The sequence below is a fragment of the Hypomesus transpacificus genome, chromosome 18 (assembly GCF_021917145.1).
Source record: "Hypomesus transpacificus isolate Combined female chromosome 18, fHypTra1, whole genome shotgun sequence".
Classification (NCBI taxonomy): domain Eukaryota; kingdom Metazoa; phylum Chordata; class Actinopteri; order Osmeriformes; family Osmeridae; genus Hypomesus; species Hypomesus transpacificus.
Window position 1 is genome coordinate 13,768,986 of NC_061077.1, and position 17,675 is coordinate 13,786,660.

General features: G+C 49.5%; 1 protein-coding gene across 4 annotated transcripts; it reads right to left on the reverse strand.

Annotated features, from left to right (window-relative positions):
* Positions 1-1,741: 1,741 nt before the first annotated feature.
* On the reverse strand, positions 1,742-17,055 carry acss2 (acyl-CoA synthetase short chain family member 2). Of its 4 annotated transcripts, none has more exons than XM_047040188.1 (20): positions 16,824-17,055; positions 16,042-16,219; positions 15,587-15,782; positions 12,758-12,849; positions 12,476-12,579; positions 11,884-11,956; positions 10,946-11,021; positions 8,315-8,432; positions 7,814-7,861; positions 6,638-6,775; positions 6,306-6,476; positions 5,967-6,100; positions 5,530-5,662; positions 4,839-4,895; positions 4,553-4,633; positions 4,234-4,342; positions 3,883-3,951; positions 3,586-3,762; positions 3,395-3,469; positions 1,742-3,149 (listed from the first exon to the last, which is right to left on the reverse strand). In XM_047040188.1, exons 2-20 carry the CDS (start codon positions 16,166-16,168, stop codon positions 3,022-3,024), a joined length of 2,106 nt encoding a protein of 701 aa, XP_046896144.1. In that variant the 5' UTR covers positions 16,169-16,219; positions 16,824-17,055; the 3' UTR covers positions 1,742-3,021. The 4 variants fall into 4 exon arrangements, with proteins under 4 accessions (XP_046896144.1, XP_046896143.1, XP_046896145.1 ...); XM_047040187.1 differs by having other exon boundaries at positions 16,042-16,291; XM_047040189.1 differs by having other exon boundaries at positions 7,814-7,858; positions 16,042-17,055.
* Between the last annotated feature and the right edge of the window lie 620 nt (positions 17,056-17,675).

The following is a 17,675-nucleotide window of genomic DNA, read 5'->3' on the forward strand; positions in this document are numbered from 1 at the left end:
GGAAGAGAAAATGATCTGTCAATTGGAAGTCCTCTTCTCCTCTCATCTCTCTTTTCTCTGCTACTCCTCCTCATCCTTGTCCATATATCCCTTGCTCAGTCTCTCCCACCTGTCTCCATCCCTCCTATCGCCCTGTTGTGTTTACACAGACCAGTGTTTTTACCATTACCATATTAACCACACACACACACACCCTCCACATCCAGCACCTTCCACCCCCAGTGCCACACAGGGGGTCAGAGGCAGTGACAGCTGGGACAACAGGCCCCCTCACACCCCGGGGACATCCAGTTCCCCCTCACCCCTCACCCCTAGTCCCCCTACCCACACAGCCCAACGTCCCAAACCACATCCTCACCCCAACCTCCCTAACCCCCCAGTACCCCCAACCAACCCACCTTCCCCTGGCCGCTTCTGTCTGTCAAGACAGCCCCCCTTCAACACACACCCTGACCCCAGGTCTAGCCACAACACTCGAGTGACTGTACTGTTATTCAAGTTACGGCCGCAGGTCTCTCCCCCACTCACTCTCTCTTCACTGTATGCCTTCCTTCATTCCTCAGATGCATGTGAAAGTGTGTTCCGGTATGGCACACTATCCCAGACTCACTGACTGACCGGTACTCGAACATATGTGTGTATGTTTGTTTGGACATGTGTTAAGTGAAACGAAAGAACAAAGAACTAAAAGCAAGACGCATACTTGAACCATGTGAAGCGTGCGCGCGTGTGCACACGCACACACACTCCTGTGTGAAGAGAAGGCCCCTCCTGTCACAGTGATGAATGATCATGGCCTGGTTAGGATTCCTCACACACACCCCCAATATCTTTATCTATCGTCTACCCCTGTGCACCATGCCTGAGTGTGTGTGTGTGTGAGATAGAGACAAAGAGTGTCCATTTCTCTCCCCTCTATCTCTATCAAACACACACACGTCCAGAAACAACAGTACACACACACATCTCTCCGCACCCCAAACACCAAGCACAACAGCATCAATTATTTAGTTTGTGTCATTTGGAGCCCTTCCACAGGGAACACAGATGGTTAATGTGGCTGTGTGGCTGCTAGCTGTGCTAGGTGTTTCAGTTACAGCTCAGCACTGCCCTCTTCAGGTGGGTCCGGTTCTTTGTCAGGTAAGAATATCACTAGCGAGGGCAACACTTTACAGTTACATTAGTTATCATGTAAACTGCACTACCTATGGTACTCAAATCATACTTCCATTCTTCGTGAAAGTTTAGTGGTTATTACACAAGTTCAACCTGGTATGGGGAAAGTTAGGCTTTTCAGGGGTAATGGGGTAAACATTGAACTTTTGGCGTGTTGGGAACAACCTTCAACCTTTTTACTACATTCATACATCTCTCCCCTATACTGTGCCTTCTTACCCTTCTGTACCAATCTTTACTGAAAACACTTCATCACATTTCATTACATAGCGATTCCTAAGTAGCTCCAATGACTACCGTATATCTTCTTTACATGGTGGTTAATGTAAGCTTTTAAAAGGTGACCTTTAAACGTGTTTCCCAAGAGAGTCACAGAAGAAGGAAAGCAGACAGGGATTAGACTGCTGGTAGTTCTACCTGACAGCAGAGCAGTGTGACATGTCTGTCAGGGTATTGCATGTACAGGGGCCCGTGGGAAAGAGCAGCTTGAAGATGGATAAGGACCTAAGGAGATGAGGTGGAGTTCAGGGCTGACCAGTATCAATAACAACCAGAGAAGCAGATGGGCAGCACTCAGTGATTTTACTGGTATTATTGCATGTCGCTTTGATACAAAGGGGCAACAAAAATCTAACTGCAATAACAAAAAAAAATCTACAACATTTGAAGGGCAAACTTTTTGTCTCGCCCCTGCAACGTCACCAATAGAAACGTTGCAGACGAGGAGAATCGCTTTTCAAATCAGATCGCTTCTTATCATACGTACACGATTACAAACCACATCCAGTAGAATTTGACTTTGTTGGCACATCGAAAAACACTGAGGTTAAGTCCGACATAAAAATTGTAAAAATAGAAAAATAAAACCAATATGAATAAATGTAGTAGGTATTTAACATCAGGTCCAGCGTTGGTGCCCATCTCTGACCATACAATCGTCAGGGTCATTGTCACCATTGTCCCAGCCCAGCAAAACGAGACCCTGGGATACAGTGATAAGACCTGCGTGTCAATTCTCCAGCCCTCCAACCACAGGGGAGGAGGGGGTGGTGACTGGTGAAGCATTCCTGGACCCAGTCTGTACCCTGGGATTATTAAGTAACGCACACAAAAAACACACATCACATGCCCACCCCCACCACCAACCACACACTAGCAGGAGAGGAGAGGATGCGTGAGGTAATTGGTAGAAGGCTAGAGAATTGGGATTCGTCCAGAGTTGAGATCAGTGTTGCTGGTGCAGGCTACCACTCCCTCTGGAAAGACAGGCCTCACACTTTGAGAGGACTTTAAAACATTGAAGCGTGCAGGAGGACACAAGCATGCTGAATCAATTCTATTTCAAGCCTTAATTAGATATGCAGACAGAAAATGGAAAGAAAAAACTATACTAGAAGACGACCTTACACGTCTAACTAACGTACATTTACTGTACTTCATAGCAGGGGAGAAGGTACTTCCTGGTTTGCTGAAGGGAAATGTAGTCTTTTCAATGCCACATTTGTGCTGAGGACTACAAAAATGGCCCCCCATTCCAACAGAACCTCCAGCCTCTCGTCCCTGGACACTTCAGTGACTCAGCCACTGCATGAAACGGAACAAGAACGCTACAATGACGACGCTCTTCTTGCTAAAGTCCATCGAATCCAGAGTGCTATGGAAAAGGGTTGCAGAGGGGAGGGGTCTCGGGGGGGAAACAATGCCCAAACAGCTCAACAGGTCTGTTTGAAACATCCTCCAGCCCCTCCCTGCTCCTGCCCAGCCCCACAGGGGGCCTGGCGTGGACGGGGCTCTGTGGCGCCCCCTGCAGGTGAGGCGGGGGATGGGGGTTAGGGGGGGACGGGGTCACACAGCAGAGCAGCTGCGGTTCTCAAACAGCTGCTCGATGACGGACGGGTCGGCCAGCGTCGACACGTCACCCAGGTCCCGCTCGTTGTTGGCGATTTTGCGAAGCACGCGGCGCATGATCTTCCCTGGGGGGGTGGGGGGGAAGAGACCTACGTTACACACACATCGAACCTCCAGTCTACAAGGATTTACAATCATATGGTGGCGTAGCTTTTCATCTAACAATGCAATGTCAATGTATTTACACTGTTAGATTTCTATTGAAAAGATGTATGAGGTGTCATCTAGGGAGAGGGAGGAAGGATAGTGCCTGTGATGGAAGGATAGTGCCTGTGATGGAAGGATGGAGGAGGTGGAGAGGCAGGCCGACCTGATCTGGTCTTGGGCAACCCCGGGGCGTTCTGGATGTAGTCTGGAGTCGCAATGGCTCCAATCTTCTCTCTCACTGGAAGGGTGGACACACACACACACATTAAGATGCGTACCGAGACTCTTAACATGCAGCAACCCCTCTCACAGATCCCCCCCCCCGCCCATATCCCTAAACGCACACGCACACACCTTGTTTCCTGAGCTGGGCTTCCAGGGAGCGGTTGTAGGTGACCCCGTCTTTGAGGGAGACGAAGCAGTAGAGGCTCTCTCCTTTGACGGGGTGGGGTCTGCCCACCACAGCGGCCTCCGCCACCGCCTCGTGCTCCACCAGGGCCGACTCCACCTCCGCCGTGCTCAGCAGGTGGCCTGGAGACGCCGCACACAGGACAACACACACACAGAAACAGAGAGAAACAAGGATATGAATAGCGCTGCAGGTGCCAGTGTGCCATCCATGCATCCCTTGGGCCAGAGAACAGGACTCACCTGAGACATTCAGCATGTCATCTATCCTCCCTGTGATCCAGTAGTAGCCATCCTTGTCTCTGCGGCAACCTGGCCAATACAACACAACCACGTCAGCCATTTCCATGACGTCCAAGGTGTTCCCAAGGTGTTTTTATTTTGTTTTCAACAATATGTTAAGAGTTCATATATAAGGACCGTGAGTGCAACGCAGGCTAGCTTGGAGAACAACACAACAGATCACAAGCTGGTACTTCACAAGGTGCATTGTGTGGAGGTGACACAGTGGGAGGTCTGGGAAAGCACATGGGTGCTCGCTTCACCGGAGGCTGCCTGAGGTCTGTGAGGACGCGCGTGCTAGCCGGAGCCTACCGTCTCCTGTCACATAGTAGCCGGGGAACTTCTTGAAGTAGGTGGTCTCAAACCTCTGGTGGTTCCCATAGACCGTCCTCATCACCCCCGGCCAGGGCTGCTTGAACACCTGGAGGAGAGAGAGGGAGAGAGAGGGGAGGGTAGGTCTTCTGCTAGTTTGGTCTGGTTTTGGCAGTTGGAGAAACGAGGGGAAAAGATAGTTTGGTCTTGGGTTTGGATAGGTAGGGGGGGGGGGGGGGGGGGGTGAGGATAAGAGGTGATGAAAAGGAACTATGGGCGAGAAAAATAAAGGAAGGGAGGGAGGGAGGGGTGTGAGTACCAGGTAGCCCTCGCTTGGTCCCTCCAGCTCCTCTCCGGACTCATTCAAGATGGCGGGCACCACGCCGAAAAACGGGAACGTCTGTTGGGAGGAGAGAGGAGACAGGAAGGTGTCAACCGTGTCAACCTGGTGAGGGTCTGTTGCCCAATAACAGGAGCTGAAATTCGGTGATCCACGCTCTGAACCAATCACAAGGTCAGGACCACTGCTTGCTAATGAGCAAACCGGGTGTTTTTATTGGTCTTTGTCACAAGAGACCATTAACTAGAGGGAAGGTAGCACTTACAGCAGAGCCTGGCTTCATGGGCGTGGCAGCCGGGAGAGGAGTCAACACATGTCCCCCCTGGAAGAAGAGAGGAGAGAGAGGGAGAGGTTGGAATGTAGTGGGAGCAGTCACGTACAGTAGACAAACATCCACAGTACTGTAGCAGCTCTTAAAACCCTTCTATTTTAACAGTTATGTGTGATGTGTAGGTGTGGTAGTGGTGTCTTAGTGGTGTGGTAGAGGTGTGTAGGTGTGGTAGTGGTGTCTTAGTGGCGTGGTAGTGGTGTGTTGGTGTGGTAGTGGTGTCTTAGTGGTGTGGTAGTGGTGTCTTAGTGGTGTGGTAGTGGTGTGTAGGTGTGGTAGTGGTGTCTTAGTGGTGTGGTAGTGGTGTGTAGGTGTGGTAGTGGTGTCTTAGTGGTGTGGTAGTGGTGTCTTAGTGGTGTGGTAGTGGTGTGTAGGTGTGGTAGTGGTGTCTTAGTGGTGTGGTAGTGGTTTGGCAGTGGTGTGGTAGTGGTGTCTTAGTGGTGTGGTAGTGGTGTGGAGGTGTGTAGGTGTGGTAGTGGGGTGGAGGTGTGGTAGTGGTGTGGAAGTGGTGTCTTGGAGGCGTGGTAGTGGTGTGGAGGTGTGGTAGTGGTGTCTTGGAGGTGTGGTAGTGGTGTGGAGCTGTGGTAGTGATGTGTAGGTTTGGTAGTGGTGTGGTAGTGGTGTGTACCGTCTCTGTCTGCCAGAAGGTGTCCACCACGGGGCATCTCTTCTCCCCCACCACGGTGTAGTACCACTGCCAGGCCTCTGGGTTGATGGGCTCCCCCACCGTGCCCAGCACCTTCAGGGACGTCCGCTTGCACCTGGGGAAGGAAGAGGGCTCAGCCTGGGGGCTCACTGGATGGCTCTCATCTCAATAGGCTACCTAAGGCCATATCGTATCATCGATAATGATCACATTTTGATGCAGGTGTAGTCATAGGTGCACAGTCTGACTGGTTTGGTAAGTGTTATGTCTTACATGTTATTGTAAGACACTTCCCAACCATTTGTTTGCTTGTAATATGTGTGTGTGTGTGTGTGTGTGTGAGGACAGGAGTCTGTGCATATGTGTGAGTATGAAGAGTGTGTGTGTGCGCGTTTGAAGGGAGGACTGTGTGTGTGTACCTGGTAACAGGCTCGCTGCCGTACTTCATCAGGAGTCTGATGGCAGTAGGAGCGGTGTAGAACTTGGTCACACTGTACTTGTCTACGATCTCCCACATCCGGCTCACATCAGGGTAGGTGGGCAAACCCTCGAACTGACAGACAGACACACACACGCGCGAGATGAGGTCAAATGTTGAAGGCAATGTGCCTTTTGACTGCAGTTCCCTCATCCTCTGTCTCCTCCGATACTTTTATCCAAAGCTACATACAGAACAGGAGGGAATTTGAACCTGCGACCTTGATCAGCAGTCAAAGGCTCCAACCAGGGAGCTCTCCCCGCGCAGGGTGGCCACTCACCAGGACGCTGGTGGCCCCGTTGGCCAGGGGTCCGTAGGTGATGTAGGAGTGTCCGGTGATCCAGCCGATGTCGGCCGTGCACCAGTACACGTCGCTGGGCTGGTAGTCAAACACCAGCTTGAAGGTGGTGGCCACGTACAGCATGTAGCCACTGACTGTGTGGAGCACCCCCTGGGGGGGGGGGGGGGGGGGGGGGGGGGGCACGAGTGAGAGAGAGAGAGAGAGAGAAAGAGAGAGACAGAGAGTAAATGAGTGAGTATTTGGAGTAAATGTGTGAGAGAGTGACTTCCGAGTGTGTGAGTGCTCACGTGGAACCGTGTGAGACGGTGTACCTTGGGTTTCCCCGTGGAGCCGCTGGTGTAGAGGATGAAGAGGGGGTCCTCGGAGGCACACCACTCGGGCTCACACTCCTCTGACGCCACACACACCAGGCTGTGCCAGCACAGGTCCACCTCGGGGTTCCAGGGCACCTGACACACACACACACACACACACAATGAATGAACAGCACGCTAGAGAACACCAGCTGGAGCAGCATCGGAGCCAGGCCCGCTCTGACACCAGCAGCCCTTCATGGAGAATCAGAGCCAACGAAAAAGAGTACAAAACGCTACAACGACCGCCCAAGTAGAAGTGATGACGTCGGCGCCAAAAGAAAAACGCATGCAGCTCAGACCAGCTAAGAAAAGAGAGAACAGAGGAGAAAACGAGACGAAAGTGAGTGAGTACACACTGTGTTTTGAGGGGCTGCGAAGCATGGGAGGAAATGAGTTTGTGTTCCATCTGCACAGCAGCAGACGGAGACACAGGGGGGAGGAGTCACAGCTTCACTTCCTGATCTCACAGTGATGACACCTCTAACAGTGTGGGTTCTGGCCAATGAGGAGGACCGGACAGAAGCTCTCAAATTAGGACGGCATTTCCAGGCCCTCATCACAACATAATGACTAAGTTTGAGAATATTTCTGTATTACAATAAGAAAAGGGCAAGCTATATTCAAAACATAGGACATGTGTTTCAATTGACATTGTCACTACTGTGTTTGTTTAATTTTGTGTCCATCAATAGCAATAAACTGGTCATGTATTATATAATCCATGTTTATTGCCATATGATAAATGAACCAATAAATGTGATTGAATTGCTTATTGATCTGAGAGTGATTGGCTAGTCATTGGTGACCCTGTGTGTGTGTATACTAGGGGCTGGAGGACTTTGGCAAGGGTTTGGCATACCCTTGTGTGTATGTACATATATACTATGTATAGGTATATCCGGGAATGAGTGTGAGATGAGCTGGGTGTGAGAGAGCAGACAGTGCTCCTGCTGAGTGTGTTAAAGGTGTAACACACATTTTAAAACAACACAGCTCCCCCCCCCCCCCCCCCCCCCCCATCATCAGCTGACGGGGAGGAGGGGGGGAGGGGTCAAGCGGGGTTAGACGTGTGTTAGATAAAAAGGACCAAGAAGAGATGGGGAGGGGGTGGTTAGAGGTCTGGTGCGGTACCTGAGGGATTGGTCGTGTTTTCTTAACCCGGTCTCTCTGAGGGTCCTGCTAAGAGGGGGGAGGAGGAGGGGGGGGGGAGGGGTCATGGACACGTTACTTCAGAAAAGCACACAGAGCGATAAAGAGCTGATTAAACAGTGCTACCCACCCTGGATGGCCCTAATATGCTCAACAAACTAGCGATTTGTAAAACACCCATCCCCCCTTCCCCATTTAACAGAAGCCTTCCTCTGAACATCATCTATAGGGCCCTCTCAGGAGAGAGTTGTCAGGTGCTGCTAGCGGCTAGCGTGACCATGTTGCTGGCGGGCCGCGGCTAACAGCACGTGTGGGAGTATGGAGAACTATCCGTGTTACGTGACGCGTACGACGTCAAAACACAGGAGGAAGCAAAGCTATGGAGAGAGGGGATGATGAGGAAACCAAATCATTGTTTTTAGGGGGGGGGGGAGGAGTAGGGGTTAAGGAACGTGAAAACATGTGGACCAGGTGGGGCCTCACCTGCAGGTCAGGACATGGCCGTTTGGCCGGGGGGGACTGAGAGCCCAGTGGGGTCACCGCTGCCTCCTCCACCTTGGACAGGTGTCTCAACATGATACACCTCTGGACCAGGTATCCCCTACAGGACAGAGGGAGACAAGAGAGAGAGAGAGAGAGAGAGACAGAGAGAGAGAGAGAGAGAGAGAGAGAGAGAGAGAGAGAGAGAGAGAGAGAGAGAGAGAGAGAGAGAAAGCGAGAGTGTGGATCGTGGATGGAGAGTGGAGGACGAGGCAGGGTGAGAAGAGGAGGCAGGGGGGGATGAGACAGAGAGAGAGAGACGGAGAGTGGAGGAGGCAGGGAAAGGGAGAGAGAATGGGGGGAGGGGGGCAAGTAGTGAGAGAGAGGAAGGGGGGGGGGGGGGCACGGAGAGTGGGGGGGGAGGGGGGGGGCCGGGGAGAGGAAGACGGGAGATAGAGAGAGGGCAGGCGGGGGAGAGGGGACAGGAAGAGAGGAACGATCAGGTCAGGACTGCGTGAGGTGGCTTAGAAGGATAACCTAAAAGGATCGAACCATCTCCCATCACACAGGGTGTGTGGCTCCTAACACAGATATACAGTGCCCTCCAAAAGTATTGGAACAGTGAGGCCAATTCCTTTATTTTTTGCTGTAGACTGAAAACATTTGGGCTTGACATCAAACGATGAATGTGAAACCAGAGATCAACGTTTCAGCTTTCATTTCCAGGTATTTACATCAGGATCTGATGCACAAATTAGAAAATATCACCTTTTTGTTCGAACCCACCCATTTGTCACGTGAGCAAAAGTATTGGAACATGTGACTGACAGGTGTGTTTTGTTGCCCAGGTGTGTCCTATTACATACATTATTCAATCAATAAATACCACTGAATGTCTACACTCATGTTCAGATTGGGTAAGATAGGTTTTGTCTATGCAGACTGTATTCAGAGGTGAAAACAACATGAAAACCAGAGCGCTGTCTTTGGGTGAAAAACAAGCAATTGTGAGTCTTAGAGAAGATGGAAAATCAATCAGAGCCATTGCAGAAACATTGGCCATAGCCAGTACAACCATTTGGAATGTCCTGAAGAAGAAGAAAACTACTGGTGTACTAAGTAACAGACGTCGAACAGGTAGACCAAGGAAAACATCAGCAGTTGATGACAGAAACATTGTGAGAGCTGTAAAGAAAGACCCTAAAACAACTGTTAGTGAGATCAGCAACAACCTCCAGATGGCAGGAGTGAAGGTATCACTATCTACTGTTCGCAGAAGACTTCATGAACAAAAGTACAAGGGCTACACCAGAAGATGCAAACCACTCATTAGCAAGAAGAATAGGAAGGCCAGGCTGGAATTTGCCAAAAAGTACAGAGATGAACCTCAAAAATTCTGGGACAAAGTTTTATGGACTGATGAGACAAAGATTAACTTTTACCAAAGTGATGGAAAGGTTAAAGTTTGGAGAAAGAAAGGAACTGCTCATGATCCCAAACACACAAGCTCATCTGTGAAACACAGTGGAGGTAATGTCATGGCTTGGGCTTGCATGGCTTCTTCTGGGACGGGCTCATTAATCTTCATTGAGGATGTAACACATGATGGCAGCAGCAAAATGAACTCGGAAGTCTACAGAAACATTTTGTCTGCCAATTTAAGGAAAGATGCAACCAAACTGATTGGCAGAGCCTTCATCATGCAGCAAGATAACGACCCAAAACACACTGCCAAAACAACAAAGGAGTTCATCAGGGGGCAAGAAATGGAAGGTATTAGACGGGCCAAGTCAATCTCCAGACTTAAACCCTATAGAGCATGCATTTTACCTGCTTAAGAGGAGACTGAAGGGAGGAACCCCACAAAACAAACAACAACTGAAAGAGGCTGCAGTGAAAGCCTGGGAAAGCATCAAAAAGGAAGAATGCAAAAGTTTGGTGACGTCAATGGGTCACAGACTTGCTGCAGTTATTGAAAGCAAAGGATTTGCAACTAAATATTAAGTCTTATTCACTTAAATATGTTTTAAGTATATCTGTTCCAATACTTTTGATCACATGACAAATGGGTGGATTCAAACAAAATGTGATATTTTCTTAGTTGTGCATCAGATCCTGATGTAAATACCTGGAAATAAAAGCTGAAACGTTGATCTCTGGTCTCACGTTCATTATTTGATGTCAAGCCCAAATGTTTTCAGTCTACAGCAAAAATAAAGGAATTCGCCTCACTGTTCCAATACTTTTGGAGGGCACTGTACCTGGCTTGAACTCTCCTAAACACACTGACAGGCAAATATATTGTCGAAAAGACTGGCGTCAGTAGACCTTTTTACACCGACATCCTGCAATGTTGCTGTTAAGAAGATCACGATGAAGGCTTTGTTTCCACTGAACCAAACAGGCAGCATAATGCCGTCCCGTGTGAGATGTTGTGATTTTAGACAGCATGCCCGCGTCCCAGCATCAGAGGTATAACAGACCCCCTGTTCCGTAAGGGGGTACCCTCTTGAACTAGGAGGAGGCATAAAAGTACCACATTCCCCCCCTTGGAACAGGCTGTGTAATAGGGGTGTGTGTGTGTGTGTAGTCAGGCACACGGGGCGAGTCAGCATGCAGAAGCTCGGTCCGTACTTGTCCCTGCATTTGTGCAGCGCCTCATCAGCGATGACCTTTAAGTTGATCAGCTTATCCCCTCTGTAGAAGCCGTCTGGGGATGAGGGACAGAGAGGGACAGAGAGAGAGAGAGAGAGAGAGAGAGAGAGAGAGAGAGAGAGAGAGAGAGAGAGAGAGAGAGAGAGAGAGAGAGAGAGAGAGAGAGGGACAGAGAGAGAGAGAGAGAGAGAGAGAGAGAGAGAGAGAGAGGGAGGAGGAAGGCAGTGTGGAGGAAAGAGATAGGGAGCAGGGGGCACAGAAAGGAGGGAGCAAGGGAGAGAGGTGCATTAGTGTATGCATAAGTGTATGCAAGAGGTCAGAGGAGACAAAACACTGAGCGGGTGGAGGGAACCGTAATGGGCATTGATGAGGCAGAGTCTGGGGGCTGTTTGGACGGGACCGACAGAACTCCAACTACAGACGGCCTCAACAGGCCATTCATCACAGGCTTACTGAAGCTGAACTCAACAAAACAATGTTTCTTTTGTGTGAACCCAATGGTGATACGCATCTTAAATAGTACTTATTGAAATATTGAGATGTTAGTGATTACTTCAGGACTGCTGTCAGTGCAACATCTATATAATTCCCCGATTTACCTGGTCCTAGAAACAGTTCTACAGCCTAGTGTTCCTAGCTGATCCTATTACTCAACGTAAATCCTACGGTGTAGAACAATGCTGTGTGTGTGTCTGTGTGTGAGTGTGTGTGTGTGGTGGTCTACGTCTGACCCCATTACAGCTGTGTCATTCATTCTTATCGCCCCAGGATTAGGGGGTCAGAACCTGCGGCTAATATGGTTCTGTTTAATCCAGCTAATAAGAGTTTCATTGTGGGCCCTCCAGGACGTGTGCGTTGTGGGTTCATGTCCCGGATGGAGAGCAGAGAGGAGGCAGGGTCCTGGTCACACGGCTTACCAGCGGTGAGCAGCAAGCAGCACTGGGAGTCCACGATCCTCTCGCACAGAGACTCTGCTGAGAACCCTGCAAACTGGAGTAACCACACACACGGCATTCCAGTTTACCGGATGGAAGAGTGTAAATGTAAAAGTGTAAATGTATGCGTACACACGCACAGAATGATTATCGGAGAAATGGTCCTCTTGAGAGAGTTCACCTGGCAGAGCATTGTTCCTTCCAGGAACAAAAGTAGCACATTACATTAGACCTGTAGATCAGTAACACATGTGGAGAACAGGTGACAGGGAGTGTCTGCTGGCTGGCTGGCTAACTGACTGACTGAGCTAGTCTATGTGTTGGTATCTGCAGTCGTACTCAACACAGACAGCCGTGTGGTAACTCACCATTAGAGTGTGTACTAGCTGGGTGACTGTGGTTACTCACCACTATAGTGTGTACTAGCAGGGTGACTGTGGTAACTCACTACTATAGAGTGTGTACTAGCTGGGTGACTGTGGTAACTCACTACTATAGAGTGTGTACTAGCTGGGTGACTGTGGTAACTCACCACTATAGAGTGTGTACTAGCAGGGTGACTGTGGTAACTCACCACTATAGAGTGCACGGCTCCGATACGGACACAGGCCAGCATGGCCACCACCAGCTCCACCACCATGGGCATGTAGATGGACACACGGTCCCCCTTCTTCACTCCTGCTCACACACACACACACACACGCACACGCACACACACGTGTGTTAAAAACCAGAAAAACAGTAAGACAGACAGAGGTCAAAGTGTCTGACAGAGTATCCAGACAGACAGACAGACAGGCAGTGAGACATACAGACAGTGAGTGAGACAGACAGTGAGTGTGACAGACGGGTCTACCTTGTGACTTGAGGACGTTGGCCAGCCTGCAGACCTGCTGGAGCAGCTCTCTGTAAGTAACCGTCGCCTCATCTCCCGGCTCGTTCCCTTCCCTGACACACGACAAGGAAACAGACATCAACAAAAAAAACACATGTCCACCTAAACCAACCTTGTTCTAACCACAGAGTCCCTCTAGGTTCCCTTAATGCACACCTGACGCGTGAAGTGAGTTTGGTGCACTTGACTGCAGGTGAGGATTAATCCCTTCACTTGAAGCTCGCCCTCGGGAGCCTTGAAACCACAACTAATGACTTAGAGGCCAGGCAGGCTGCAGGCAGACAGAGGGCTGACACAGGCTGACAGGATCCTCTCTCCTCCCATCAGTACAGTACAGGCCTTGTACGTTTGTCTGTCTTTCTGAGTCTGTACAGTACAGGCCTCGTGTCTGTCTGTCCCTCTGTACAGTACAGGCTCCTATGTCTGTTCCGATATGTTCTTCAGTACAGTACGGGCCTCACCACCCCCTCCCAACCCAGAAGCAGAACAATCTCTTTTCTGTGCAGTGTCATTCCTACAGCCTACACTGTATTCCACCCCCCTCATTGGACTTCAACTGGGAGAGGTACTGACAACAATCGCACTCAGGCACCCTGGGGGAACTGCCTCGAAGAGAAACGCGCGCAAACACGCCATCTCATTGCTTCACTCTGCAAAAGCTCAACATTTCTCGACCGGGATTGTGAAACGTGCAGAGCCAGGCTTTGCAGCAAGCTCCCCTCAGTACCCAGTATCTGTGGTAGATGAGCCCGCAGAGCAGACAGCGCTCCTCTGGTCTGGCCGACGGGGAGAGATGCACTGAGGGGCCTGTGTCTCGTACATGTGGAGCCTGGTCCTTCTCACTCTCACCAGCTACTACCCTACTAGGGACTGGGCCAACAAGCAGCCTCCATTGAGAGCCCGTATTTAACACGGTTTAGGTTTCGGAAGCATGGCACAATAGTTTGGCATGGCGGAGGCCCCTCTATCCCATACAGCTCTGTAGAGGCCTGGGCATGACCATGAGCCCAGAGACTAGTTACGCAAGACTCAAGGCAAAGACTCTCTGGGCTACTTATTACGGTTGATATTATCTATGTCGTCTTGCGCTCCCTTAAGAGGATTCGTTTCACAACTGTGGCGTTTTTGGCTCTGGGCTCCACCATTATCTTATCGCTTTATTTCTCTGTATTGTCGCATACGTGTGGTAAAGGTCACCGAACAAGTTTCCAAAGTAAAGATAACATTATCCAATACACACACAAACACACACACGCGAGTGGGTCATGGACGTTTTCCCAAATGAAGGTGACCTTAAGCAACACACAGACACCCACGGACAGCAACAGAGCTATAAATAATCAGCTATAAAACCATGTTCACCACCCAAGATCAGGAGGTCAAATGCCCAGTCCAAAAACAAATACCAAACAACGCTAAGCAGTGGGTGTGCTTGTTTTAGGAGCCGATGTGGCCCCGGTTACATCTCAATGAGATAACTGATTGATCCAGCAGTGAACACTCCACCTGCTCTGACTATCCAGGGTGGCAAAACATACACACAGGCTCTTACTGAAAACAAGGCTACAAAAATAGACATCTGTAGTTTGAAAAGAAAATAGACAAACATAACAGTTTTATCACAGAGGAAGATAGGGCAGGGCTAAACTAGCTGAAACTTGGGATTCTAAACTGCGAGTGAACGTCTCCAATCCAAGTGACTTTGCTGTCACTAAGAGTTGATCGTTCTCCAGACAGGATGCCCTGGCCTGGGCTGAACCTGTCAGCTCCCTGGAAAACACACAGTAAGGGAGAAGCACAGGAGGCTCTGCTGCTGACCACAGTGACTGCAAACCCTTCTCGCACACACAGTCTGATGTTGCGAAGCGGGAAAAGCTGCAGTGAAAAGCACGTCGTAGCAGACACGGGCTGCATCCTCCCAGCAGAGGGCTGTTAACACGGCATGTCGGAAAGCCAGAGGTCTAAGTTACAGGCTGACACCGAGTGGCTCAGAGGGTTCGCATACTTGGAAGTGAGGCACTCTCCACTTCAAAAGCTCTCAGGTCACCACGCTCGCACGGGCAAAAATATACTGCCTCCCTAATATAGGCCTGTATGACCCACATACAGTTCATTCATTCAATGCAGTCACAGTCATTCAGTCGTGGTATAGGCGTGGGTCATGAACAATACTGACCAATTAAGAAATGTACTTGTATTCACAGTTTATATACTTTCACCTGCTCAACCGAAGTTGACATACACTTGACTGAAACGCACAGCCACCATATCCTTAAAACTCTTCCTAGGTACTCAGATCCTGACAGATATTTTACTCACTTAATGGGGACATCTCTGACCCGAGGCCAGTGTTCCAAAGAGAGGGGAAAGAAAGGCATGGTCCTCTGTGCATGTATGTGTGTGAGCAGAGACAAAGGATGGAGGATCACTGTGGATCCATTCAGGCTTTTCCTCTGACATTCCATCCCCTAGTTGCAGAGGCTCAAGTATTCACCCCGCGCATTGGGCCGACAAGAGTGGGTGCTTTGGCAACCTTCACAGCCACCCCCCCCCCCCCCTCTCTCTCTCTCTCTCTCTCTCTCTCTATCTCTCTCTCTATCTCTCTCTCTCTCTCTATCTCTATCTCTATCTCTCTCTCTCTCCCACACACACAGTAAAAATACATGCACGCAGGGATTGGCACACACTGGCACAGACCCATTTATATTTCCAATGATTTTTCCCCTTGTTGTTATCTCTGGCAAACACATGAACTTTCTCACACACCAGTTCTTTCAAAAACACACTAACCAGTAGAATGCCACTTTGTCCCCCAGTTTCTTCTCGTTGACATTGCGGTCCAGGACGTTGTAACAGATGTTGGTAGTGGCCCCCTCCATGCACTTGACAAAGATCTCACCCTTTGTCACATCAAAGTTGTAGTCCAGAAACTGTCCTGTATGCTTGGTCTTCCAGTAGAAGTCCTTTGCAATGTCACCCCAGAACTCTGAGAGCGACAAACACACGATAAATGAAAAACGCTGTCGAAATGTGATGGTAGTTGGTCTTTCATCATCAGGAAGCCATGGCAAAAAGATGTAGGTTACACACACATTACAATGCTCCCTTCACTGTCAAGCAATGATATTAACTCAAACAAAAACAGACTTGAAGCCATTAGGACGAGGCAGGTCTGCTAAGGTTAGCCAAGTAATAAGCCGAGTCTGGTGTTACAGCATACCATGCACCATTCTGTTAATACTTACCATCAGGGTTGTCAATGGACTTTATATACAGTTCTTTGTATTTTTCGAAGCTGGGAACATGAGCCTCCTTCTTCAGGTCTCCGGCAGCGTATAAAACGTCCTCCCTGGGAGCTTTGTCCGGGATCATCTTATCTTCGAGTTTGTCCGCCGGTGCTGGACTGTAGCGGTAGCTAGCTAGCTAACAATGCAATGGGAACGATCGATTAGCTTCCAAATTGCTGTTGTAGCTGATGGTCAGGTTGCAAGGCGCCTTGTGAGAGCAGACAGATCTTTGAATCAAAAAACAATACAGCTGGTTGATCTGGCTAGCCAATAAGCTGAACAAACGACGTTCATTTACACTTCCTTATTTGGAACGTGACAGTTTGCTCATGAACTAAAGGGAACTCTATACATGCAAACGCTTGGCACTGCAAATCTACAGGAGCCAGCAGCTCACCTTGAGCGTGCAATTATTGACCAACTGTGTATAAAGCTAGAAACCTGCAATTTACTGTAAGTCAGCTATCGTGGACTCAACGGGTCCCTATGTATACTAAGGTTAGCTAGATCAGTTAGCGCCAAGCCTCGCAACCTCTGCAGATAAATAAGTCAACAGAAAATATTTGGTTCAAAAACTTTATGCAGATTTGGGTCGCTAGTTTTGTCGGCAGCATTAAAGGTAATGCATTTCTACCGTTCCTGGTGACTAATTGCTCGCACTGGCTTGCACAATACAATACAGTACCAAGCTAGCTAGTTAGCATAAAACTAGGAAGAGGAGAGAGGTGAGCGAGATGTACTTGAGCGCGATACGAGGCTGCTTCTGTCCGACGTGCTGTCGTTTGAATGTAGCCTTTTCCATTCAGGAAAAAAATGGGTCTCGTTCATAAAAACTGCGTTCACACTGTGCTGATCTGTGGAATGGATTCCGATAACAAGACCTGTTCTTTATGAAGTGGAGGTTGTTGGTGTGCTGCCCTTGTCCTTTCTTTTTTTGACGGAAGAGACAACGTGAAGAACGCATGCAAAGGGGGCGGGGACTGAACTGTGCTTGGCCCCACGCTGGGCGTGGTTTTGAAATGAAACATCCAATCTGGTCATAGCATGGGTAAACAAGTTGGTAAAGCCGGGGGGTGACGGGGGCGTCTGGCCTGGGGGAATCTGAAAAGATTTGCCGTCCTCCATGGAACCCTGGGACTGGGACATCTCAAAGCGGTCAAACTCCGACCTATCAATCACCTGGGGGAGGGGGATGGCGGTAGAGGAAAGAGAGAGGAGGGTGAAAGGGATTAGCCTGGCTGCCAGCCCAACTTCTCCCCGCCCCCAAAAAAATTTGGTCAGGAAGTTGGGTCTGGAGGGTCTCCTATTGTAGCCTGGCTGCCAGCCCAACTTCTCCCCGCCCAAAAGAAAATTTTGTCGGGAAGTTGGGTCTGGAGGGTATTGGGGACCAACTACAGAAAACCAGAATCTGGGCGAACCAATGAAATTGCCAGGGCGGGCTTTATACGATGATGGACAGATGATCAACAGTAACGTAATCACCCACGTCACAAAACAGCGCTTAAGTTGAATTCGTTTTGTATAAACATGGCTACCGCTGGAGATCTGGAATGTTATGTCTGCTATCGAGTCTGTTTTAGAAGACATCAACA